Source organism: Lissotriton vulgaris, chromosome 2_1 (assembly GCF_964263255.1).
Source record: "Lissotriton vulgaris chromosome 2_1, aLisVul1.2, whole genome shotgun sequence".
Classification (NCBI taxonomy): Eukaryota; Metazoa; Chordata; class Amphibia; order Caudata; family Salamandridae; genus Lissotriton; species Lissotriton vulgaris.
In genome coordinates, this window is record NC_141687.1 from 464,096,965 (window position 1) to 464,123,625 (window position 26,661).

A 26,661-nucleotide genomic window follows, 5' to 3' on the forward strand; every position below is an offset into this window, starting at 1 on the left:
ACACATTCTCCCTCACCTGGATAGATTTGGCACACTGTACATCATACCCCCATACTCCAGCTCCATATATAGCTGAGGAAATGCATCTAGCATTAAAAAGGGTTAGCATTTCACGAATTCTGCGATCCCCTAGTTTAGCGGCAAATCTAAATATACAGTTTGTATTCCGGGCCATTTTGAAAAGGACACTGTTTTGTTCATTAATCCATTTCCCATTTCCCGAAAAGGTGATGCCTAAATAGCAGAAACTATTAACAGGTTCTAGTTTCTCTCCTTCTAAAAAAAAAAGGGTTTGTGTTTTCTAGGTTTCTTACCACAAACCATGGTAACCGTTTTCCCTTTATTAATTTTCAAATTCCTACTCTTAATAAAAATATGGAATTGATCAATTAGTTGTTGCAGTCCATTATGTGTCCTAGAGAGGAGGACCGCGTCGTCCGCATATAAGAGGACTGGGACGGGGTTACCATTTATAGTTGGAGCATCTGCATTAATCAATTTCAGAAATGTATCCACATGGTTAATAAAAAGTGAAAATAGTAAAGGGGCAAGTACGCATCCTTGACGGATGCCTCGCTTAACTTCAAAGAAAGGGGTACACTCTCCATCTATTCCAAACCTTACTTTGCTTGATAAATTACTATACAAGCGAGCTAGCAGATGGATAATTTCAGTGGGGGCGCCCATTGCTAGTAGTATGGGCCAGAGCAGTGCGTGTTCCACCAGATCGAACGCGGAACTCAAGTCGGCAAAGCATAAATAAAGATTACCAGATTTAGCTTTGGTATACTTGCCAACTATGAGTTCCAGGTTCACGCACTGCTCCATTGTTCCTAATCCCCTACGAAACCCATACTGCACTGGGGACAGAATGTTATTCTCCTCGGCCCAGGCTTCCAATCTCACTAATAGGACTCGACTAAGGATTTTAACTGTCGAGTCCAAAAGAGAGATTGGACGATAATTCCTTGCCTCTGACCTGGATCCTTTTTTATAAAGGGGTATAATAATTGATTGGCCCCATGTCAGTGGTAAATTATCTTCCACCGCAGCATTAAAGTAACGAGTTAGGATTGGGGCCCATAATGTTATTTCATGTTTATAAAAGTCCATGGGTACCCCATCGGGCCCGGGTGCTTTACCACCGTTACTATTTATGATTGCGTCTGTCACTTCATTTAAAGTTAAAAACAACTGCATTTTCTTCCAATTAAAACATAAAATAGACCCATCAGATTTAAGATCAGAATTAAAAATCTCAGAGAAATGTGCAATCCATGCAAGACAGCTGACATGGGAACTGACCTCAGGAATGTTTTCATTCTTTAAGAATGGGCCATTTATCGTTTCCCAAAAGAGTTTATGGTTTTTAGTTACAGCGGCCATATCAAGTTTATTCCAGGCCTCGTCCTGTAGCTCCATTTTCCTGGTTGACAGGGCCAGTTTATAATTAATACGTTCTTCTCTGACTCTTTCTTTATTTCTAGGTTTAGCATTAAGTACACTTTTTAATCTTTTCAGAGTCTCGGCACAATGTTTCTCAAACCACACAGTTTTGTTTCTTTTAACCCTTCTGTTTCTTTTTAACAGGGAATTTTCAACTGTGCATGTAATTTTCATAAAATTGGAGAGGACATCGGGCGCTATCACATTAGGTGCAAGGCAGTATTCAACCTCTCTGGTACATTTACAAATAATATCCTTTGTTAGTATGTTAGGGTCAATTTTAATCCATTTAATTCTCGTACCATTAGGTCTCTCAGCGGAGATCCCATGGACAGCTTTACCGTTCACAACCGTTTTTTGACCCCAGCCCATTAGCTCCACAGAGATGCTGTTGTGATCGCTCACAGGCTGCTCTATTACCCAAACATTAGTAAAAATTAAGCCGCTGGACACCAAAATATGGTCAATATTGGAATGGGCATCTCTCCCCCTAAAAGTTGGACAAATTTCATAATTTTTGTTTTTTGTACAATCAAGCAATTCCAAGTTGAACTTGGCTATTAAATTGTTCAGTGCGCTGCCATAGTTACTGTGTGGGAAATGATTAACATAAACACTGTCACCCCCTACATAATCCTCGCGGTGACCACATATCCCCTTCCGGGCATATCTGCAGGCTTGGATGTTAAAGTCACCTGCCCACAGAATTACAAAATTGTTCTTGGAGAGAGTGATTGCAGCTTCAATAGCACGTTCAACATCGGGAACAATCATATCACGTTTAGGGCCCACAATATTATTATAAAAATTTACAATAATTAGATCCCTACCATGACTATGTTTTAGGCGCAATATAGACGCATGCTGACAAGCTATAGAGTGTTCCCCAAGAATAAATTCTGTCAATTTAGTTGAAACCAAAGTCAGTAGGCCTCCCTTAGCTCTACCAGCTTTGGAAGCTACTGCTGCCACTTTGTAGGAGGTGTAACCTTCAACTTCTATTAGTCCTGTATGCCATGTCTCTTGTAAACAAATAATGTCATAACCACATATGATGAAGTCATCCCAAAATGGGGTACATAATTTAGAGGCAATTCCGGCTATATTCCAGCTGTTAAATACAAGAGAATCAGCATTACTAGTTCCTATACTTTCAGAGTGATTAGTCAAGAGTGAAGCTTCAAAGCTTGCAATCGGGGTAACAATAGCATTATCATTTGTTACAGTTGGTTCATTGTCTACAACATTACCTATACATAGCACAGTATTTGATGAAATTAATTGTGACTCAGTTATATTATTTGCACAGCTTTCATCACCCAGCTCTTTCTCTAAGGTTAATGCATCACCTGTTACAGAACTTCCAGAACTCAGGGTCAAGGATGGATCGCACAGTCAGTCATTCTCCTCAAGTGAGCTGAGCAACTGGAATCTATTAGAGGTTGGGACCAAGAAGTTGTCATACAGGTTAGGCAGTAGGGGGGGACAAATAGGTACAACATTAGGGTATTTGATAAAAGCCGCTCTTGGATGCTGGAAGTTATGTGTAGTGATTTGTCTTACTGCCTGGTTCCTATAAAAATAATCCAGTGGGAACAGTGTGATGTTATATTCATGATTCGATGGCATAGGTGCATGTAAAATCGAATCTCTCGCCCATTCTGTAGTCCTGAAATTTATAATTATGCAGTCCCCGTCTATCTCCTTTTTATTTGGCCCTACCCAACCTACCCTCTGTGTAGTTATAATCTCATCCGCGCCTCGCATTGGGAACCCACAATTTTTCACCAACCAATACAGGGTCTTATTTTTCAAGGTTTCTTGATTTTCAAATTGGTTAGGCAACAGCTTGGGGACATTCGCGAGTATCGCTACAAATGGTCTGCAATCAGGTGGCAGATTAATAGTGGCTGGGATGACATTATTAATATGGGGCCTCGGTACAGGTAGGCTCTTGTAGGTGGTGGCAGGTTCATTGATGTTTCTTTGGCCCCCATCTACTTTTTGCCCATGTACTACCTTGGGAGTGATGGTTATTGGCCTCTGCCTTCCACTTGTAGAGGGTACCGGGTTTCCCTTCACAATGGGCACACTAGGAGTACGATTTACTGCACTTGATTTACTATTACTCTGGTTCCCAGAATTTACATTATTTGAATGAGGTCTAATTTGTGAACCCAGTTGTTCTAGGACATCCAAGTTAGCTATTCCCAGTTTCTCTAGGTTTTCTATTTTTTTACTTAGGATTTCTAAAGATTCCATCACTGGTGCGATGTAGGTTTTTACCATTTTCTCGAGACATTCTTTGACTGCCTCGGCTTTGTTTAAAGTTTGCATTTCCAGTAATTTTATATCTTTTACATGTCTCCCTCCACTGTTCTGCTGTATCTCACCTTCACTTTCATTGGTTTCAAGAGTTTGTATGGCCCTCTTCTTTTTTCTTCTATGTGTTTTAGTCTGTTTATTTATTATTAACCTTTTTCGACTTTGGGTTAATTTCCTTTTAAAGGGTACAGGCTCACAGTCAGTTTCGCTACTTAACAGACTGATTTCACTGATTTGTACGGTTGGAATGACAGGATTAGTAGCACAACCATCCAAATCCCCATTAGTTACAGTCACAACACTAGGTATTAGGGGCTGTGGTGATATGCTGGCTGACAGGTCAGGTGTTATAGACAGTCTACACTCTCTAGTACAAGGAACAGTGGGTCCTAAAAGCTGTGGTACATCAGGTTGAATTAAGTCATACCTTGGCAAACCTGCAAACGATTCCAATAGAAGTGAATCATGTGATATTGTTGTTTCATTTGGAACGGTAACATGTGTGTTAATAGTTTGTGACGTTTGATTTATTAAACACATACTCGCTGGTAATGATAATCTTCTTTCCGTACTTTCAATAGCGTTCACAACAACACCAATTGTTTGTTGCAGCATCCTATCAATTGCGGTTAGGGTGGGTAAAGGGGTTGGCGCCAAAATTTGTTTTCTTGTAGTTGAGCGAGTGTGCATAGGTGTTTTTTTGACCGCCACCCTACTTTTACTTTTGACCTCCATCGGGCCTGTTACCCACTATTTACTGTATAAGTTCACAACAGAGGGGTTGAATACCTTAGGAAAGCCGGGAATGGTAAATGTCAGGGGGGTGGCCCGGTCCGGTCTCCTGCGGTCTCTGAGGGCCTCAGAGGGCCCGCCCTTTGCCCGGGCTTCTCCCGGGACGCTCCCGCGCGCTCCCCCGCCGCGGTGGTGATGGACTAGTAATATCGCGCCTGGGGCTGGGGGCGTGCCGTTGGTCCGGGCCAGGTGTAGGGAAACAGAGGGAGTCTTGGGACTTGCAGTCCCCCGGCAACAGCAGCAATGGTCCAGGCAGCGCCGCTCTCACTCAGGGCGCTGCCACTGCAAGGAATCTCCCCTCGTGGCTCCTGTAGGATACGTGCAAAACGCCAGGCAAAGGTCCTGTTGGTACGGGAAAACACACCGCTAAATTACGCCACCACCAGCTCCATTAACTCAATTTATTGGGGATGCCTGCTCCAGTGCTAATATCGCTGGTGCCACTATCACCAGGCTGCTCCCAATCGTTGCCAATGTCAGCACAGCACAGAATGAAGCAAGCAGTCGTGTAAATCACTCGGCTGTGGGAAAAGAAGGGCTATTACAGGAGGTATAAAGCAACTGCCGTCGGAGACTGATAGCGGAGGGCCTTAGGTCCTATGCAGTCGGCTTGACAAGAGTACACAATCAATATAGTCAAGCTCAAATTGTCTCTTCACCTCCTATGTGTATTTCAATTCCTTCTATTCCGCCTTATTCAATTGCTCTTTCCCTTGCCCTTTCCCTTTATGATCTGATCCGGAGGGGGGAGCGCCTAAGGACCTTGGCACTCGCAGATCAAGACTCACCCTCTCTGCTCCGCTTCCGCCACTCCTGTACAGGGAAGGGCAGGTCTGCTAGTATGCTGCTGCCAGGCCTCGTTTTCACACTCCGCAGCTACTGATAAGTCTCTGGAGTCTACTGCTGAGCTCCGTAAGTCCGTAGGTCGACTCACTCCTCAGCTCAGCTCACTCTCCTGCTTTTCTGCTGCTCTCCATGGGTCGAGCTTTTTCCAGACGGGGATAGACGGAGAGGTGGCAAGGGGCGGCCAGCTAAACCGTGGCAGGCGATTACTTCCTCAGCCCCTCCTCTCCCGCCCTCTACCTCTCTCTTGCCTGCACCGGAGCCGTCCGCTCCGAGAGCTTTCAGAGGTCGCGGGGGCCGACGGGCAGGACCAATACCGGGACCAATACCGGGACTCAGAGGCACTGCGGTACTGTGGCACTGCGGTATACACGGTATCGCACGAGCAGTATTGCACGAGCGCGGTATGTCATGAACGCCGCCACTGCCGTGAATCTCCTCTGCTCGGCCTCTGCAGCTCGCCGCTACTCGGCCCTGTGGTCTCCTGGTCTCCTGGCCGCAGCTCGACTCGACTGCTCACTCACACCTCAAACTGCTTGCATGTGTTAGAGTGATCATCGCTTCAAATAGTGCCTCGTACATCTGCAAAGACCTGTTGTTACAATGTCTAAACAGAGTTTCAGCGTGTGAAAAAGTTTCCGCTAGTAGAGACTACACTGCACCAAACTAGCTTAACAATCCCAATTGTAGTTGGCGCTGGACCTCCATGCCCCATGCTCCTTACCCGGGAGTTTCTGGTGCCGGTTTGTTACTCGTCCACCTCTTATATATACTTTAGTATATATTTATAAGTGTATGTACTTTGTGAGCTCTAGAGATCAGCCCTAGGACTTGTCCGCTTTCGCTTAGGGACTTTTTTACTGTTCAACTGCCACTATTTAACTGTCTTCATAGAAAAAGACCAGTAGAGGTCAGTAAACACCATAATTGTTTTCTGCTTGTTCAACTGCCTCTATTGAACTGTCTTGATAGAAAACGACCAGTAGAGGTCATTAAAATATCAGAATGGCTTTCTGCTGAGGGACTTTCTCTTTTTTATTTTTCTGGCAACTGCCCCTATTTAACTTTGTGTATAGAAAACGACCAGCAAAGGTCAGTAAAATACCAGAATCACTTTAGCATTTTCTAGATTCCAGTCCATAGAAAGTGTCTTCCACAAGCACCAGTAGACAATAATATTTATTTCAAATCTTATATTTTCACCTGACTCGCAGTTTGGTGCTTACTTTCCCTCCGTGTTAAAGAACAGTAGGTGCTTTAGCACCCAGACTAATGTGCTGCATAGCTAAATACATATAAGGTCATAAAGGCGAGACCTATTGCATTGCAAATGCTTGGTTATCTATTTATTGCTTTTCTAATCTATTATTGCATTTTTTCACTTATCTTATTTGTCCTCTTTTGGCACCTTTTTTCCCGTTCCGTTCCCTTGCCGCTGCTCGTCCCTCACAGCCACCTCCAGCGACATTTTCCTGCTTTTCGCCTCCCAGCTGTCCAGCCCTCCCCAACATTACTTAATGGCCGCCACTGCACATTGAAGGGAGTGATCTTACTGACCTTCTCATTAAACAGCTTCACCTGATAGCTGTTGCCCTGGGACCCTTCCAGGTCCTGGGTTCAAGGTCCTGATCCCTGGTGGTCCAGTGGGGAGCATCTGTTCTCTGCTGCTGCTCTCTAGCCTCTGTTTTTCTGCTTTCTGCCTTTTTGCTCCTCTGCTCTTTTTCACTTTCTTTTTTTACCTATATATTGCTTTTCTAATATGTTATTGCTTTTCTTCACGTCTTCTTTCTCCTTCTTTTGCACCTTTTTTCCTTTTCAGTGCCCTTGCCTCTGCTCGTCCCCGCGGCCCGCCCCACTCCATTGCCATTTTAATGCTTCTTGCCTCCTAGCTGTCCATCCCTCCCCAACACTACCCAATGGCGGCCGCTGTGCAGCCACGCTGTGGGCATGCTGCTGCAAAGGCAAACCTGTCTGTCCCAGTCCGTGCCTGGACCATGCCCAGCGCCTCAGACTCTGGTCCTCGAACCATCCACTGCTACAACTCTAGCACCCTTCATGCCCTTAACACTGGACGTTCCACCGCCTGCCAGCTTGTGTTGCTGAAGAACACCTAAGGCTGGTTCACCTGTTGCAACTCCACCTTCGCCTGTCTCTGCACATCAGACCGACCAACTGCAGGACCCTCAAGGACCAAGTCTGATCACCTCAGATGCATCCAAATCATTACTCGCTCCCTTAACTGACACGCCGTGGAGAACGGGACCAGCTCAACTCCATCTCTCCCCATGTTACATTCTTTACATAAACCTGGATGAACCCCCCCTCAGCCCCGGAGATAGCAACCGCCGTCCCCGACAGCTATAAAACCATCAACAAGGGCTGCATCAACCGACCGGGCGCAGGCATCTCCATTGTACACATAAACACCCTCTGCCTCACAACCAGCTCCGAAGACCACTCACTCAACATGGAGCACCTACAGTTCCAGATCCACACCAACCCGAACGCCACCCTCAACGGCACTCTCCTTTACAGACCTCCTGGACCCCGCCCTACCTTCAGCAAAGCCATAGCCAACTTCTTTGCTCACTACTCTCTCGCCTCAACGGACTACATCTTTCTCGGCGACATCAATTTACACCTGGACAACCTCGACGACCACAACACCACATCCCTTTTGGAGAAACTCGCCAACATCGGACACAAATAACTGGTCACAATGTCAACCCACTCAGCAGGACACACGCTCAACCCCATCTTCTGCAACAACATGTCCATCAGCCACACTGGACTGACCCCACTGCGTCCACTTCTCCTTTACCAAACCCACCGTACACCACCACCCCCACCGCGATCCTCGCAGAAGCTGGAACAAGGTCACTGAAGACCAGCTCACCACCTCCCTCAGCAAACCCCCACCAATGACATCCATAGACCCCAACACCTCAGCATGCAACCTCCACCACTGGATCACTGACTGCACCAACACACTGGCTCCCCTCAGGAAACCCTCAGGCAAGCAGCCCTCCAAGAAAGCTAGCTGGATCCCCCCCACCCTCCAAGAGTCCAGGCGCGCTTGCAGACAGCTCAAGAAAAGCGGCAGCAACATCATGGCAGGCCACGCAGCCTTGAAAACCGCTGTCCACGCACTCCACCACCTCATCGGAAAAACAGATTAAGCAGTAATTTAGGATCACATCAACATCAACACACACAACAGCAAAGAACTCTTTGCCATGGTCAACGAATTTGCCCAAACCAGCACTAGGAGATCAGACATTTCCTTCCTCTCAAGACCTCTGCGATAACCTTGCAAGCTCAAAGAGACCCACCCACCCAACCCGCAACCAGAGCATCCAATGGCTCCAGACCCCAGCAGACCTTAACCAACTGGACCACCATCACCTCTGACGACACCCTCTGGATCATGAAGAGCAACCACTCTGCAGGCCCATTGGACCCTTGCCCACACCACATCTAAAATAGAGCCGGCACCGCCATCACATCTGAACTCTGCCACACCATCAACTGCTCCATTGAGTCTGCCACCTTCCCGGAAGACTGGAAGCACACAGAGATCAACCCCCTGCTGAAGAAACCCTCTGCTGACCCGACGGATCTCAAGAACTACAGACCCATCTCTCTGCTCCCCTTCCCAGCAAAAGTCATTGAGAAAACCATCAATGCCCAACTCTCCAAGTTCATCGAACCAAACCACATCCTGGACCTCTGCCAATCGGGTTTCAGAAGCAACCACAGCACCGAGACCGTTCTCCTTGCTGCTACCGAAGATATCTGCATCGTCCTTGACCGAAGTGAAACTGCTGCCCTCATCCTCCTGGACCTCTCAGCCGCCTTTAACACCGTCTCCCACCAGACCTTCTGCATTAGACTCCATGACACCAGCACCCACGACAAAGCCCTAGAAAAGGTCAGCTCCTTCCTCATCACCCAAACACAGTCAGACTTCCACCGTTCAACTTAGAACCCACTAAGATCAGCTGTGGAGTGCCTCAGGGATTCTCCCTAAGCCCCACCCTCTTCAACATCAACATGGCCCCATCTGCCTCTATTGTCAGAAGCTCCTAAGCCGGGGACAACCAGCTAATTCTCTCCCTCACAGATAAACTCACTGCTGCCAAGAGCAGTTTCCACAATGGGATGAAGGCAGTTGGCACCTGGATGAAGGACAGCTGCCTCAAGCTTCAACTCAGACAAGACCAAAGTCCTCACCCTGGGCTCCACACCCTACGCCTGGGACCAAAGTTCTTGAAACCACCATGGAACACGTACAAAACCATGCCTTCTTTCTGGATTCCTCACTCTGTGCACTGCCATATTAATGCCGTTTTTTTCTCCTCCTTCCACATACACTGCCAGCTTCATATGATCTTCAAATGGATCCCCTTCGAGTCCATGAAAATGGTCACCCATGCACTTGTCAACAGCATACTGGACTATGGCAATGCGCTCTATGCCAGCATTACCCAGAAACTCTAAAAGAAACTGCAGAACATCCAAAACACCTCCGCCAGACTCATCCTGACCATCCTTTGCCGTAGCCACATCACCAGCCACCTGAGACTTTCACTGGTTACTTATCAACAAAAGAATTGCCTTCAAGCTCCTCACACACGTCAAGAAAGTCCTCCACAATGCCGGACCTGCATACCTCAACCTCTGCCTCTCCTTCTACACTCCCACCAGACATCTCCACTGCGCCCAACTGTCCCTGGCCACCATTCCATGGATCCGCAAGACCACAACTGGAGGAAGATCCTTCTATTACCTTGCTGCAAAAACCTGGAACTTCCTGCCTCTGTACCTCAGACAATCACCATCACTGCTGCAATTAGGAAAGACCTCAAGACCTGGCTCTTTGACTGAACTGCAGTCCACACCCGCACCCACTCAGCACATTGAGACCCTTATGGGTGAGTAGTTGCCCTTTATAGGAATCCTGATTGATTGAAAGTTGCCTGCCTGCACATGTGAATCTGGTCCATAATGAAGATTGAAATTAACAGCCACCATTACCTTTCATGTAAGTGTAAAAAGGTTATTAGCAGAACACTCTGAGCTGTCAGAGAAAGCTGCAGAGGCTCATGAGACACACTTAGGGGCCCATTAGCATGGCGGGCGGATCGCCTCAGTGACGATCCGGCCGCCAACACAACCCACCGGACGGCCTTTTACCCCCGCCACATTAGCATGATGGGGGGTACCGCGGTGCACGGAAAGACCGTCCACTACTTTTCCACTGGTAGGCAATCGTCCCGGGACCCTCCAACCATGGCATGGACAAGGTGGCAGGCACCGCGCGGTGCCTGTCCCGTTGTGCATGGCAATGCAGAACATGCATATATTGCATTGTTGCAGGTGCTGCTTATAGCACCGCCCGCCGCAATGCAATACATGCGGGATGCCACCATGGCGGTGATGATGGAGCGGTAAATTTCTTCTGGTAATTTCTAAATACCAAAACCTCATGCTACTCTAATTTACCGCAAAAAGCCCTATGAGCAAACAGCCAGCCACGCCTCCAGAGAGGTCATTATTTATACTCTAATTCTTGGCAGTCTACACAAAAATGTTTCATCTTCAGGAAAACTTGTATGTGATTGGTCAGTCATGATGGCATGAGGTCTAACCTTACTGACTCATTGAAAATTCTAGAGCATACCAGTTTTAACAAAAGAAGCACAAATGATTTAATACATTTTATATGTTTGCAACTTTTACTAGGAAAAATGTTTCATTTTAATTCCTCCTTCCTTCCTTTCACAGCGCAGTCAGGACGGATACTTTATCTAACTGGGACATTGGCACAATCACAAGAATGTTTCAAAGTACAAAGAGGCCTTGATTTCTTCGTGATTTGAGTCAAACAGATCTGCAAGTCATAGCCTTGATGGATTCACAGGCAACCATGCTCTCTTAGGCCCAAAAACAAAGCAAACACAAAGAGAATATTAATTTCATGTAAATCAGCCCATTATGTTTCCCAACTCCATACTAATACCCCTTATAAATGTTTACCTAGACAAGCTATTAGTTTCAAGCAGCTTTTCTATTATTTATGACAACATGCAAAATAAATGTGCAATGTGCAACATAGCGTTTTTATGCTTTAGTGTAAATTTTTAAAGCACACGCAGTTAATACAGCGCACACAGCAACATGCTTTAGTGTTTTAGATAGCTTTTCATGTAAAAAGCATTTAGCCCCATGTGTAGTGTTTGGTGCATTATTATTTCACACATTATAAAAAGAGGTGTTTTAAACTAAACATGTTTATCAAAATATGCAACAAGCCAAAGTCTTTTAAGACAGGAATAGTGAATTTAGATTGCAAGGGATGAACTGGGAAGAGAGAAACACATTCTATTAATCTTCAAAGCTAAAAAGGCCACTTTTCTCTACATTGCAAAAAAAACACATGATAATTCAGCACAAGCATTTCAGACTGACTTAGGCCTCGCTTTCATGTTTTTCATGTGCCATGTTTTTAACTTGCACCAAAATGTGCGTGGCAATTTAAATGCAGTCTGTCTGAAGCACAACAAATAAAACAATGCCTGACTGCAGATGAAATCTGCTCCATCAGTGGCATCCTAATTGCCATTGTGGTACCGCCGCACCTCTTGCGGGCTGTTCCGTTTGCCGTTGCGTTGCCCGCCCGCCATCGTAGTGGACCCCTTATTCTATGCACATGACAAAAGATAGCCGGAAGACTCCATTGAGATGGGCACCATGCATGATGTGATATTTATTAGTAAGCGCACACGCATTCCTGCTCCCTTGAGAAAGTAAGTATTTTTTAAAGCGTACAATCATCAGGGTATCTTAGAGCAAGCGGAGCCCTCGAAAAACAGTTACCCAGCAAAGATTAATTAAAAGAGGTGGCAAATAGCCAAGTCTTTAATGATTTTCTGAAGAGAGAGTGGATAGCTTGGGATCTTAAAGACAGGGGCAGGGAATTCCAAAGTTTGCCTGCTAATTAGGAGAATCTTCTACAGCCCCAGGTAATTTTATATATTTTTGGAATGGTCACCAGTTTGGCTGTGGTAGATCTTAGGGGTACCAGGTAAACATATTTTGGAGGTGTAACGGGCCCGAGCCATGTAAGGCTTTATGGGCCAGGCAGAGTGTCTTGAATTTCAGTCTGTCCACCATCACCAGCCAGTGCAGATCCTGCATCCTTTTAGATACAGTGCTGAATTAAGGCAAAGTAGCCATGCTGTGGCGCTCTGCAGAGATTGAAGTTTCAGCTGAAGCGCTTTATTTGTCCCTAAATAAAGGCCATTACAATAATCTATCCTTGAGAGCATTAGTGCTGCCACCACTGTTTTCTACAGTTCCCTAGGGATATACCTAAAAATCTTCTTTAAAATCTTGATTAGGTAAGTAGCAGGAGGACGTAATACAGTTAATCTAATTTGAAAAATGTAATTGGTCTTCAGAAAAGACACCTACATTTTTTGCCTTCTGAGTTGGGGAAGGTAGAGGGCCAAGATCTACCGGCCACCAAGTATTATCCCAGGACAGGAAATTCTTACCAAACAGGATAACCTCAGTTTTTTCTGCATAGAGCTTTAGGCAATTGTTTTGCATCCAAGTTGAGACCTGAGACAGACAATTATTGAAATTGCTGGCTGCAGTGGCACCATCATCCAGAATTGATACAATGATCTGAGTATCATCGACATAGGAGATGGCAGTCAGGCCAAAGGATTGTATCAGTTGCACCAGAGGAGAGATGTAAATGTTGAAGAGTGTAGGGGACAAAAGGGACCCCAGAGGCGCCCCGCAAGGCAAAGAGTAGGCCACGGATTTAAAGCCGCCCAGTTCAACAGTTTGTTCTCTATCTGCTAAGAACGATCTCAGCAATGCTAAGGTGGAACCTCCTAGCCCTTACCCCTCAAGCCTGTTGATAAGGACCTCATGGTTCACTGTATCAAACGCGGCTGAGAGGTCTAACAGAATCAAGACTGTCTTACCTCCCTCATCAGCTTGCCTATGTTTCTCCCCAGAGGCCATTACCAGGGCAGATTCTGCTTTGGATTTATGCTTTGGCCTAAATCCATGGTGCGATGGGTTCAGGAGTTTGGTGGCATCAAGATTAAGGGTGAACTCCTCGTTCAAGTCTTTTTCCACGAATGTTGCAGGGAGCGGTAGGCAAGATATTGGGCAGTAGTTTTTAATCATTGTGGACTCTAATGATGATTTCTTCAAGGACTGATATCTTCCATGCCACTGGGTCATAACCTTCCCTTAAAATTATGTTTAGTATTTTTGTCAGATGAATTACTATCGCTTCAGGATCAAGCTGTAGAACAAAAGGCAGACTTGGTTCAGAAGGGGGGCCTGATTCAGTGGCCTTCATTAGTCTTGTCACTTTCTCCACTCCTAAGGGTGGAAAGCTATTCAAGTCATCTGAGAGGGTCTTACCGATCCCAGATTCAGGTGATACAGGCCAGGATGCGATTCGAAGGGTCTGTCCTACGCTGAAACACATTGAGGCTGCAAATTCTTTAAAAACACAGTTAACTTTATCTTGAAAAGAGACGACCAGGTCCTTTCAAAAGTGTTGGTGACTCCACTGAGACTTCGGCCCTTCTTGACACTTCTATAGACGACAGTTCCAGTTTCACGAAATTTACATCTCTCAACTTTGTGTCCCACGCCATGGTTGAAGGTTCCTCTGTGTTTTGACCTCTTTGGTATACATCTAATTATATAGGACCGTTTCTTGCTCCGATGTGCCCGCATGACTTGCAGATACAGGTTATGTGCACTCCTCATTATGAAGCACAAATCAGACTTCTTTCTCGCTGAGAGGCCAGGATGGTGGTTTGCCCTCGTGCCAGGCGGGGATTGCTCTTGAAATACTGTGGCTCAGGAAAAGGCCCTGATCGAACCACCCTCACTGCCACACATGGAAGAGGGGATCTCTCCAACTTCCCACCAGTGCATCCCAGAGCAGTCTGAAACAAAATGTTCCCTTTAAGCTCAAGGGGCCATTCGGCTGTCACCTTCCGGTTAACGATATAAAGGAGGAGGGTGCGGGGGGAGGTAAGGACACAGTAATATCTTTTGTTCCTGCAGACGTCTGAAGTTATCATTCCGAGCATGACTAGCTCCGTCGCTTTCACGTCTGTAATCTTGTTCAGTGTGATATCACAAGCCCTGGGCACTGCAGTGGGCTGGCACTGCTGAACAGCAGTTTACCTTATGCCCCGTAACCGTCACCCCATCTAAATATACTACAAATGTGTATTTCCATTTTACTGTCTCACGAGAGACAGCACTGTATACAATGCTTCATAAAATTGGCTTTGGTTCAGCCCGTTGCCAGTCATTGGATGGCTCTCTTGTCAGTCTCACTTCATGCTCTTTATTGGATATCTTTCCTCCCTCTTCTCATGTTTATTGCAGTCCCTTGTGCATTGCTTCTTTAACCTTGACATTTCATTTCTTATTTATCCCTCTATGAAACAGCATGTCTGGCTCCTTCCTCCGTTTCAGAGTGTGATTGTGCTCTTTCCCCCGCTTTCTGCATCTCCCCGAGTACGTCCTTCCCTCTCACCATCCCTCCCAGTACTCCTCCACAACGCCCCAGCCTCAGGATGGCATGCTTGGTGATACCCTTGATATTGACTTGAATCCCCAACTCCTCCACGGCCCTGTGCCCTACCACGCATCCTGCCTTCCAGCACTCCTCTCTGGTTCCAGGACTCCTCTCTGGTTCCATTAGTCCTCTCTGGTTCCAGGACTCCTCTCTGGTTCCATCAGTCCTCTCTGGTTCCAGGACTCCTCTCTGGTTCCATCAGTCCTCTCTGGTTCCATCAGTCCTCTCTGGTTCCATCAGTCCTCTCTATTTCCATCAGTCCTCTATTTCCACCAGTCCTCTCTGGTTCCATCACTCCTCTCTATTTCTATCAGTCCTCTCTGGTTCCATCAGTCCTCTCTAGTTCCATCACTCCTCACTGGTTCCATCATCCTCTCTGGTTCCATCACTCCTCTCTGGTTCCATCACTCCTTTCTGGTTCCCCCAGTCCTCTCTGGTTCCATCACTCCTCTCTGGTTCCATCACTCCTCTCTGGTTCCATCACTCCTCTCTGGTTCCATCAGTCCTCTCTGGTTCCATCACTCCTCTCTATTTCCATCAGTCCTCTCTGGTTCCATCAGTCCTCTCTGGTTCCATCAGTCCTCTCTGGTTCCATCAGTCCTCTCTGGTTCCATCAGTCCTCTCTATTTCCATCAGAGCCTCAATGTCATTTTTTTCCATCTTCCCTCCTTCCCCCTCCACCCATCTCATCCACCATGGTTGCTGCCAGTATTAACTTTCCCAATTCCAGGCTTTTAAAATAAACCAGCATTGGCAGCGCCAGTAGAGTAACTGGGTATCTTAAACATATTAAAAACATTCATCTCTTGGCTTAAAAGTAGAGAAAATATTATTTTCTGTACTTTCAAGAATGCTGTTGTGTTGCATGATGCAACGTGACAGTGAAGCCTGACATCCATCTTTAAAGTACAGAAGACAATACTTTTATAGTTTCAAGATGACTGTGCCAGTCCCATTGCATTGTCATGTTGTGTTATGCAGCACAGCGGTTATTTTGAAAGCACAGAAACAGTGGTTGCTATTCTATCAAGATTGCCACCAATGTGCATCGTCACACTGCGATGCACATCATAGTAAGCATCTTGAAAGTATAACATTGTTTTTTATACTTCCAAGAGATCTGCAGCATTGCATGGCCGCCTCATGGCATTATCAAATTCCATCATGCAACATGAAGGGCACCTCGAAAGTATATAAAACATTGATCCCATTGTTTAAGCTCATTTTTCACAAAAAATGCTAAGACTTTTGCAGCGTTTGAGTACGTTGTGTTTTTTAAAATTTGTTGTAAGTTACAGATATGCATTTGCCTCTTTTGTCTTCACCAATGCCATTGCATTTTAAAAGCATCCGCGGTGTAGTGCAAAGTAGGAGTGATTAACTTTGCCAATGCTTGTTCAATATTACACTTCATATATAATGCATGCTTGATCTTCCAAATAGGAATCGGGATGAGAAGTCATTATTAAAGTTTGCTGTAGGTCGGACAAGCATCGTTGAAGCAAATAACCACAATACTTTCCATGTTGCAGTTTTTACCGGTTTAAAAAAAGCTGGTAGCTGGAATATATATGTTTATGATTTTTGTGACACGTGCAGCTACTCAAAGAGTGCCTCGGCGCGAACCTGGTGGGGGAAAGGTGGATAGGACTACTAGATGAAATGATCACTGATCCATGGATTGCAATATTTTATTTACTTTGGCAGTACTCTATGATCTATCATGGCGAATGTATGACCTTACACCGCATACATTCAGAACGCATACCATCACTACGCAACTTTTACAAAGCAGGATCCTTTACAACGCATGCCATTACAACGCATGCCATTACAACGCAGATGCTAATACAACTCATGCCATTACAACGTAAGTATATAATTTAATTAATATTAATTTAGTTTTAATTTATTTACAATTTTTTAAAATAATTAATTGAAATAAAAAAGACAAAAATTTAAATAACATTTGATTTACTATTCTAACTCCAGGGGGGTGTAATAGTAGGGTAAGTGCTGGATAGTGTAGGGGTAAAAATTACTATTCTAACTCCAAGGGGGTGTAATAGTAGGGTAAGTGCTGGATAGTGTAGGGGTAAAAATTACTATTCTAACTCCAGGGGGGAGTAATAGTAGGGTAAGTGCTGGATAGTGTAGGGGTAAAAATTACTATTCTAACTTCAGGGGGGTGTAATAGTATGCTAAGTTCTGGATAGTGTAGTGGTGAAAATGACTATTCTAACTCCAGGGGGGTGTAATAGTAGGGTAAGGGGTTACATTAAAATGCATTTATTTTTTAATTATTCAATTTAAATAACATTAAATTAAATAAATTTTTTTAATTAAATTAAAAAATTCACATTTAATATAATAAATTAAATGATAATAATTTTATGAAAATTAATTTAAAAATAAATTAATATTATTTTAATTAAATACTTACCCATACTTACGTGTTAATGACATGTGTTATAATAGCATCTGCGTTGTAATGGCATGAGTTGTAATGGCATGCGTTGTAAAAGTTGCGTTGTGATGGTAGTGCATTGTAAAAGTTGCGTTGTGATGGTTGTTTCCCATCATGGCAATCGTGTTAGAAATTAAAAATAAAATTCACTGTGACTTAATTTGCATAACAAGTAACAGGAGGGGACACAACTAGAGAGCATCTATCTATATTATCACTTTCCAGTTTTGACACAAATTTATACACATTAATGTAGTTGTGGCGCTAGTCTTGAGATTGGGGATGTAGCCTGATAACAAACATTTTTTTGACTTCACCTTTTCATGAAAAATATTTATGGTAGTTTCTGAGATTCTTTGACGGTGGCGGAGAAAATGCCTACTAGTTTGTTTTCCCTCAGGCTCTTGCTCTTGTAAACCTGGTGCTTTTCTGTTGCTTCTTTTTCACGCAGTGCTGCTGCATCGCTTTGCTCTTTCCTCCTGTCTTTAGAAGCTGGCCTGACTTCGGGCCTTAACCGTAGCTCTGTTGCATTGCACCAGGAAGCCTGGCCAGGGCATCAGATATAGATGGTAGGCTATACTCTTCTTGCAGAGCATAGACATTTAGTTATGCTACTAGCTTATCTCTTCGATATCCTGCACCATGAAACATGTTTAGCCCTAGAGGCAGTGAGTTGGCTATTAGCTAGTTGCAAACATTTCGAACTTTGCGCTGTGAGCTGGTTTCGGCCTTGGAATATCTCCACTCAAGCCTGGTCCCTGTTTGTCCTCTTAGTCCTTTCCCTCTGACAGTGCTTATTGTCGTACACCTGCTTCTTCCCTGGAGGTACCTGTGGCAAGGAATGTCCGTGACTGACTTAGATGTATTGCCCTCAGTTGAGTTTGCGAGTCTGGTCTGGGATTTCCAATAGACAGTGAAAGCTTTAGTCTGCCATCACACCCCGACCCTCTCTCACGGTCTTACCAGTCCACTCGTCAATGGGCGTGGCAAAGGAAGGTTGTGGTACATGGTTTGTAATTTTACAGCAGTTCTCACTAAGGAAAGAAGCCAGTTTACTCACTGAGGATCATCCTGGGACGCAAGACTGCAGCGTGTCTTTCCATTAGTAATGGCAACTAAGCAATCCTCCTCTCCGACTCAGGGACACACATTGGCTGGATGTTAGAGAAAAATATGCAGCTATTATTAACTGTGAAGCATTTGCAATAACTTTGTTACTTGCACTGTGTAATATAATATCTTTTTGTTTCCCAAAGCTGACTGCCCTAGAAAGAGATTTAACAATGTTGAAATCGCCTTCGAAGGAAGATGTGGCCACCGTCCTTGATTCCTACCATGCCAAGGTATGTGTGCACTGGCCTAGTGAGCACCAGCCCGGGTTTAGTGTAATGGATTCTTCCTAGTAATAGATGGGAGCTGTCACTAGTCCAGAAAGCTAATTTACTAATTAACCGGCACATACCGCTTTGTTTTTGCTTAATTAAGCACTGAATTTAAAAGGCAGACTTCAAGTATTGCCCGTCTCTACTGTCTGTGAACCTGTTATGCCCTACATTACAATCCTTAAAGAGGAAAGGAGTTAGGTCCTTTAGAAAATGGGGAAGGCTGGACCTTGTAAATACTTTTGACACAAAAAATTGCCGCCCCACTTATTCCATTAGCCCTTGGTTATAGGCAACACATCAACTTTGGTCAGATATGTTAGGTATTTTATTTACCTTTGTTTTCAAATCTTTTTATGAAAAAATCATAACTTCTCATGACAGAGAAGGAACACTACACGTATAACACAAAAGTACATAAACTATTATACAACATTTAACAAATGAAAGAAATCACACAGAGAAACATACAAAACAACTGTACCAATTTCAGACTGTTCAAAAAAAGGGGGGGCAAGTCAAATTTACAAGCCTCAATAACCATCAATGAATGAAATTTCATTTTGTGTTATACGTGTAGTGTTCCTTCTCTGTCATGAGAAGTTATGATTTTTTCATAAAAAGATTTGAAAACAAAGGTAAATAAAATACCTAACATATCTGACCAAAGTTGATGTGTTGCCTATAACCAAGGGCTAATGGAATAAGTGGGACGGCAATTTTTTGTGTCAAAACTACATTACAATCCGACAGTTGCAAGCTTTATACACATCGTGGTTATACATGTCTCACACAAGAAACTCATACTAGTAATGTGCAGGCCCGGCTTGGCGCTACCGGGCGTTTTCCTCAGGGGGCGCCAGGGTGAGCTTGTTCCTGCGCAGCTCCGGCGCTTACAAAATGAATCAACGCAGAAGAAATCTTTTTAAAGCGTGTCAGGCTATACTCGCTTCAAAGCCATTTGTGTTTTCATTTGGGTGGGTCCTGCCTCCTGCATCGGTGGTGCGGGTTTAGGGTGGACGAGTCTGCTGTTGCTTGGCTCAGGGAGTCCAGAACATACATGATAAGGACTTCAAAATCCAAAAGAGTGTATTTCTCTATAATGTGATCGTTGCAACACATTTCAGTTTAAATGATACCATTGCGTTGAGTGACACTTATTAGGAATGACCGGAATCATGAACTTAAAAACATTGAATCCCCCACTGCCCTGTTGACGATGCTATTAGTGAACCAGGAGGAAAGTCTGCGCTGTCCCACCCCCCACACCCTCCCAAAAAAAGTGCGCAATGTATTTTGCTTTTGAGTAGCCCACACCCTGGTCTGTTGTATTTCAAGGTGCTCCCATGTGATGATGAATGTAAAGGAGGCACTCTGAAAAAAGGATACCTAGGATCACACAATGTGGTCAGGTGGAAGTCAGGATTGATGAAAAGTTTCCGGGTTTCACATAATGCAATTCAGCCGCTACTTGGTTATTCTTTCCCTCTACGTCTTAGATCAAAGCTGAGTGAATTGTGGTTATTTCTTTGAGGTGCTAAACCCACTTGTTAAATACATCTGGATGTGCCTTTGTTGCATGGATTGGTGGTAGTGGTAGTGTTTTGGGGCTGTGGTGATTTATTGTAGGAGCTAAAATGAAATGCAGAGCACCCACTCTTGTTGGTCAGTGCCTTGAGACCATTTGCTCCACAAAGCTAAAATTCTTATCATACATTCTTGAATTAATTCATCCACACACTTCTCACCATCCAACTATTCATTCATTGAGCTCTATGGCTCGGTCTCCAATTCTCATCCATCCATTCAAACATTGGACATGGTTCTACAATGAAAAGTATGTTGTAAAACGCACCATATTTGTAATTTGCTTTTAAAATAAAAAATTGGGGGGAAAGAGAACCTCCTCATCTAGAAAGAGGAGTAACCCCTTTATCTGCGTACAAGCCCCATAGACTAACCACTACTGGCAACAGAGCCGGCTGTGAGATTACCAAGAGCAGGTAAGTGCCGCCCTGAATCCCCACAGAGACCAATCAGCGGTGCTGATCCTCCATCTCCAACGGGAGCCACCGAACGAGTGACAGCGACTCTCCGCAGAGACCAATCAACAGTGCTGATCCTCAGCCTCCAACGGGAGCCAACAAATGAATGACAGCGCTTTTCCACAGAGACCAGTCAACAGTGCTGATCCTCAGCCTTCAACGAAAGCCAACGAATGGGTGACCATGCAAATCTTGGTGTAATGACAGCTGCACACAGGAACCCCAACAGCAGCGTGACGATAACTATCTAACTGCACACCTCAGCTCCTGGGTAGTAGAAATATTGTACTGGTTATTAGGCTCTTCAGGAGAAACAAATTAAGCTTGAAAAGTGTAGGATCATAGGCTCAATAACAGAAATGTGCCCAGTGAATGCCTATAGTCAAGTGTGAAATGCTCTGTTCATTATGGCATATAAAAATATCTATTTATAATTTCAGCAGCATATGCCGTAACATGAATTTATTTCATTTGGAGAAATGTGATGTTACGCCCAGTGAGCAGACCAATAGGGACAAGAATGGTGAGAAGTCGGATATATCTACACATTGTGTAGATGTTGCTGATCTTTATTGCCTGATGCTAAACTCTACTTGGTCTTCAGCTCTGTCTTTGTTCTCAAGCCATAATTGCTCACCTGTAATGAGACTGTATGTCTTGTGCCGTGTGAGACCCCAGCAACTCCTACGTAAATATCCTGATCCATGGCAATCAAACTTGGACCTCTGTCTTTAGTCTCCTCACAGCAGAATGACTTCCCTAGCACAGTTTACATTTTGTGGCCTCCTCAGGTGTCTGTTTCCTAGCCTGCCACTCGTGTTGATGTGCCTGATCCATGGTAAAGGACCCTGACTGTACTTGGTCTCCAGTACTTTCTTTGTTTACACCCAATTACACCCACTGGGGTTGGCTTTCTCGTGTCAACACATGCAAACATAGACCAGGACATGTGTTGTTTGCATGCCTTTTATCAAAGCCAGAGCCTTTGGCTTTGTTGATGCTTGTTTTCTACACTTACCCACATGCCTTAAAATGTCTGGCTAACATGTTCCCAAGGAGTGCCAGCCTTTGTCCAGCGGGCAGTAGCCTTAGCCTTAAGATCCATGATGGCCACTGTGAATTATATTGCATCTAATAGTTCTAAAAGCGCACACATACTATTTAAATTAAGGATACTGAAATACATGATCGAGCTTTTACTATTATTGTGTTTAAAAATGACTTCCAAAAGAAATGAATACTTGTTGGTGTGACTGTTAAGTAAACTGTTACCTGGAGCTGGAAAATAGGAGCCTGTAAATGTCAAGATAGCATTATTCATCATGGCTCCCACTCCCTCTGCCAATGGCTGCGTGGGCAGTGTTGGCTCCTTCATCTGCGATGATCATGATCGACCACATAGCCAGTCAGTATTGCATCTTTTCGGCTGTCTCCAGTATTTGAGGCTGAGTGACTGGCGACAGCACAAAGTGCCTGACAGTGGCACAGACGGAGACAAAGGAACAATTATGGTAATTTTGGTGGAACAAACTCTTTATAGTCAAGCATTCTCCATCTAATCTCTCCTCTGAGAATTTGGAAAGTAACTTGAGTTACTAAATTAGTAAAAGGAATAAGGGCCTGATGTGCAAAGCCCTTCGTTGTAAATCTCTCCCTCACGGACAACTTCCACTCTGGGAATTGGTACCACCCCTCCTCCATTGTTGGTGTCCATTGAATGGTTAGCTGTGGTCGTAAAACATTGTTGCATTTCATGGACAATGATTTGGAAAGGCCAAGCCCATTCCACGCCCCCTTTTTCTAAAGATGTATAATGGTTTCAAAGAGTACGTTGCTGTTCATATAGACTTCTGAAACTTGCTATGCGCCTTCGATGCATTGCTGTTTTGGATTTTACGGTCACAAAGGTGTGATTTGCTCACCACATGCTTCACTACCACAAAATCTATTAGTACATCAGGCCTGAAGTCAGCTTTACTTCATTACCTCCTTTCTTGAATTTTAGATCTTGCGCTGTCAAGTTAATTACGTTTGTATCAAGGGTCAAATATCAGCCTATGCAATATCCTTGAAACGCATTTATTAACTTGCACAAAAAATCATTGAGGGCCATTCACAATGCATCATTTACAAAATGAAGTAAAGGTTCTCTCTTTAAGCTTGTGTTGGGACATCAACAACAACATGCTTGAAGAACATTGTATTGTCCCTACCATTAGCAGAAGAATGAAAAAGTGCGGAAGGAGGACACAGCCATATCACTTCCTTCTTTTTGCAAATGTACTGTCACTCATTTCAATAAAATATACATGGAGATACATGGCGAGAGCAAAATATTATAAATCACTGCACATGACCAGTCTCAGATATTCTAGTAAAGAAATAAAAAAAATAAACACCTCCCTGATCAAACCTACTGAGGCCCTAGCAGTAAAAATAGCAAGGTTTCCTGAAATTTCTCGTCTAGCCCTTCCTTCCGATCAGACTGAGACTCTTGTATCCCCAGTTCTAATCAGCCCAGCAATTGTAAATCCGCTAAACAACTTAATGCTATATATTTTAACGCCCTCTCAATCTCCAAACATGCACTAAAAACTTGGAGCCTTCTTGACCTAGTAGCTCCGGATATTTGTTTTGTCGCCGAGACCTGGCTGCATGAAAAGGCCACTCCTGACGTACACACTGCCTTCCCACCAGAGTACAAAATAATACGATTAGACAGGAAAGAAACCAGATGGGGCCGATTACTAATTGCAACTATCAAAAATGTAAACGTTGTTAGTCTGGAAAACCTTGTTTTTAACCATATTGAAATCATTGTGTTTCAAGATTGAGGGATCACGGGGCGTGGCTAGCGACCGAACAAGATGGCCGCATAATAGCAGAACTCCGTGACTGAGGAGCCCTTTCCCCTAAAATCCATGCACTTATCCTGGACACAGTCTGCACTGCTGCACATCAGCTGAAGCGGGAGGACCTCCGGTCCACGCAGCACTGTCCCGTTCTGCCCTGCTCCTAAACCTCGCGCCACACGGCCATGGTGCCAATTGAGGTCTAATTGCAGCGCTGGAGCCGGGGACTAAAGTTAAACGGCGGCGCGGTGACCCAACCGGAATTGCATTACTGGAGGCGGGAAATAGCGCCCCGGGACCGCAACGAGCAATACTGCCTGCGGCAGGAAGGAGACGGCCCCCGCCCATAGGAGGAACGGCAAGACCCTGATCAGAGCCCGTGAGCGGGCGGCTAGAGCCCAGAGGCGGGAACTTACTTTCGCACCATTACAACGGTCAGTGGCGGCCAACGCTCAACACCTACAACCCCATTAGGCATCAGTGAGATGCCATAGCGCAATAAGCACCCGGGCAGCGAGACAGTGACGACGCCGTGGAGGGAGGACGAGCCTCTAGGGGCCACAGGGGGCACCAGACAGCAGGTGAAGGAGGGGTGCCTTCCCACACGCACCGCAAGACCAGTGAGAGACAGCGTGGGACCATGACACGGCAGGCCAGCCTGTGGTAAGAGTGCCCCTGGGGCTCTAGTGTGGCACAGCCGTAGAAGTGACAGAGCGGGCCCCAACCCCGAAGTTCTGCTGCCTAGTGCGCCAATTCAGTCAACAAGGGGGGAATCAGGAGAGCCCGTAAGAGCCCACCGGCAGACGTGGTATAGCCTAGTATCCACGCAGCACACCTACGGCGACATTCCTCAGGACAAGGTGCAATGAGCGTCAGGGGGCCCAGAATACAACCGCCTCCGAGACTAGACAAATATGCATACACAAAAAAAAACCTGGACAATCCAAAGGGTGAAACGCCGCGCACACCGCCCCCGCCAACCAACCCGCCTGATGACGCCGAGCAGGTCGCCCTACAAGATGTAATTTCGGCATTGAAAACGATGCAATCATCGATGGGCACAATCTCCACAGACATTTCCCTAATAAGGGCGGACTTCTCAAAGCTATCAGACCGCCTGATAGAGGTTGAAAAGACGACGACAGGACTCACAGGAGACACCGCAGAACTGTAACAGAAAGTACAGAAACTGGAAGATGATAACCTTATGCTGAAGACCAAACTCGATGAGCAAGAAGGCCGCTCAAGGTGCAATAACGTGCGCCTGGTGGGTATACCGGAGTCCGCAGGAGGCCCAGCGTTAGACCTCTTCGTAGAAGACCTCATTCAAACTAAGCTGCAACCGAAAGGTCTGTCCAACTATTTCTCAGTGGAGCGGGCCCACCGGATGCCTGGAGGAAAGCCTAGACACCACATGTCTAGGCTTTCCTATTTTCAGTTTCTATTTTTCGTAAATTCTGGTGGGGTTTTTTCAGTGTTTTCAAGTGATTTCAATACCTTAAAAAAACTGTTGTTATCAGTGGTTACACATTTTCGCACCACTAAAAACAACAGAAAAGGTGTTTTTCTGGTGTATATGGAAAGTTTTGCTTTTATTATTGATTGCTTTCTGCACTGATAGCGCATGGTATATAGAAAGTGTACGTATAGTGTATATGACGTCCAAATAGATTTTTGCAAATGAAACTTATTGTAGTACACCATACAATACTTCTTCAGTGAGTCTTTGGTCATGTGCACTCGCTCTTTCTTTCCCATGTAAACGTCTGTGAAAAGGCCCTCTCAACATTGGCACTTGAGACGGGCAATGCCAAAACAGCCAGTGCAAAATTTGTTAAGTCTGGCCACTGACATAGCTTTGCGTGCCAATACTGGTGCACTTGAAGATTGCGATTCTCAGGGCAGGTTCTACAACCTTTGTGGTGAGATGGGCCCTTATGCCCTCATAGTTATTGAAGCGGTCAAAAATGAAGCAGCACTTTTGAAACTACGGAGGAAATTACCCTTTATTGAAGGGATCTAGAACTTGTAAAGAGTACCACAGTGTGGTTTCATTGACATCAAATGCCATTGGTGGTGAAGGGACATTTCTATGCATCATTGCAAGCCATTGCTCATGCATTGTAAAAGAAACATTCCTGAATTGCTCTTCAGTATTACTTTGCTTACCAAGTGGCAAGCACTCTAACATGGTCCATGTTGTAGTGCTAAAGTCACTAAAGGTGTAGCCCAGCCTACTCTCAAGGAGATGTTTCACATCTACACCAATTATGCTGAACACTTGGCAGACAAGGGTCTTTTCAGAAACTAGTTTTTTTTATTATGTCCACTACAGCAGTTATGTTTTTCTATAAAAATCTAAGAATTCAGTAGAGTGTACTTTTTCACATCACTATCAATATGCGACCAAAGATCCTCAAATTTCTTGCCTTTGGCATAATCTCTCAGCAAAAATTCTGTAATCGGTTGCCACATGAATAATATAGCATTCATAGCCCCGTGGGCTGAGTACCATCAGCTAAGGGACACAGTTGGGAGGACTCTTTCTTTGATGTCGCACAAAGCACGAAATGATAAATATTTGCGTTTTAGTTCCTGTTCATAAGAAAACAGTGCACCAGAATGGACTAAAAAGTCAATAGCATTCCTTATTAACTCTGAAGATTGTAAATATGCTTTCAGCATACCATCTAACAAGTGGCAAGGATCTCTTACAGGGAATCACTTCAGCTCAGGTATCAATGTTGACAGGTCATCACACAACTTTTTCATATACATAGCTGAATCACTGCAAATACAAACAACATCACTTCAATCTTTGTTGAACTTGGAAAGAACCTTTTTTGCCGAGCATTCTAAATGACACTGAGTTTCATGC

The 26,661-nt window shown here is 44.7% G+C and overlaps 1 protein-coding gene across 1 annotated transcript in view; it reads left to right on the forward strand.

Annotated features, from left to right (window-relative positions):
* HIBCH (3-hydroxyisobutyryl-CoA hydrolase) overlaps positions 1 to 26,661 on the forward strand; it is a 1,142,718-nt gene that overhangs the window by 757,084 nt on the left and 358,973 nt on the right. The window contains exon 9 of the mRNA XM_086955371.1: positions 18,761 to 18,847. Coding sequence (XP_086811497.1) covers positions 18,761 to 18,847 — 87 coding nt within the window. The remainder of the gene's footprint in view (positions 1 to 18,760; positions 18,848 to 26,661) is intronic.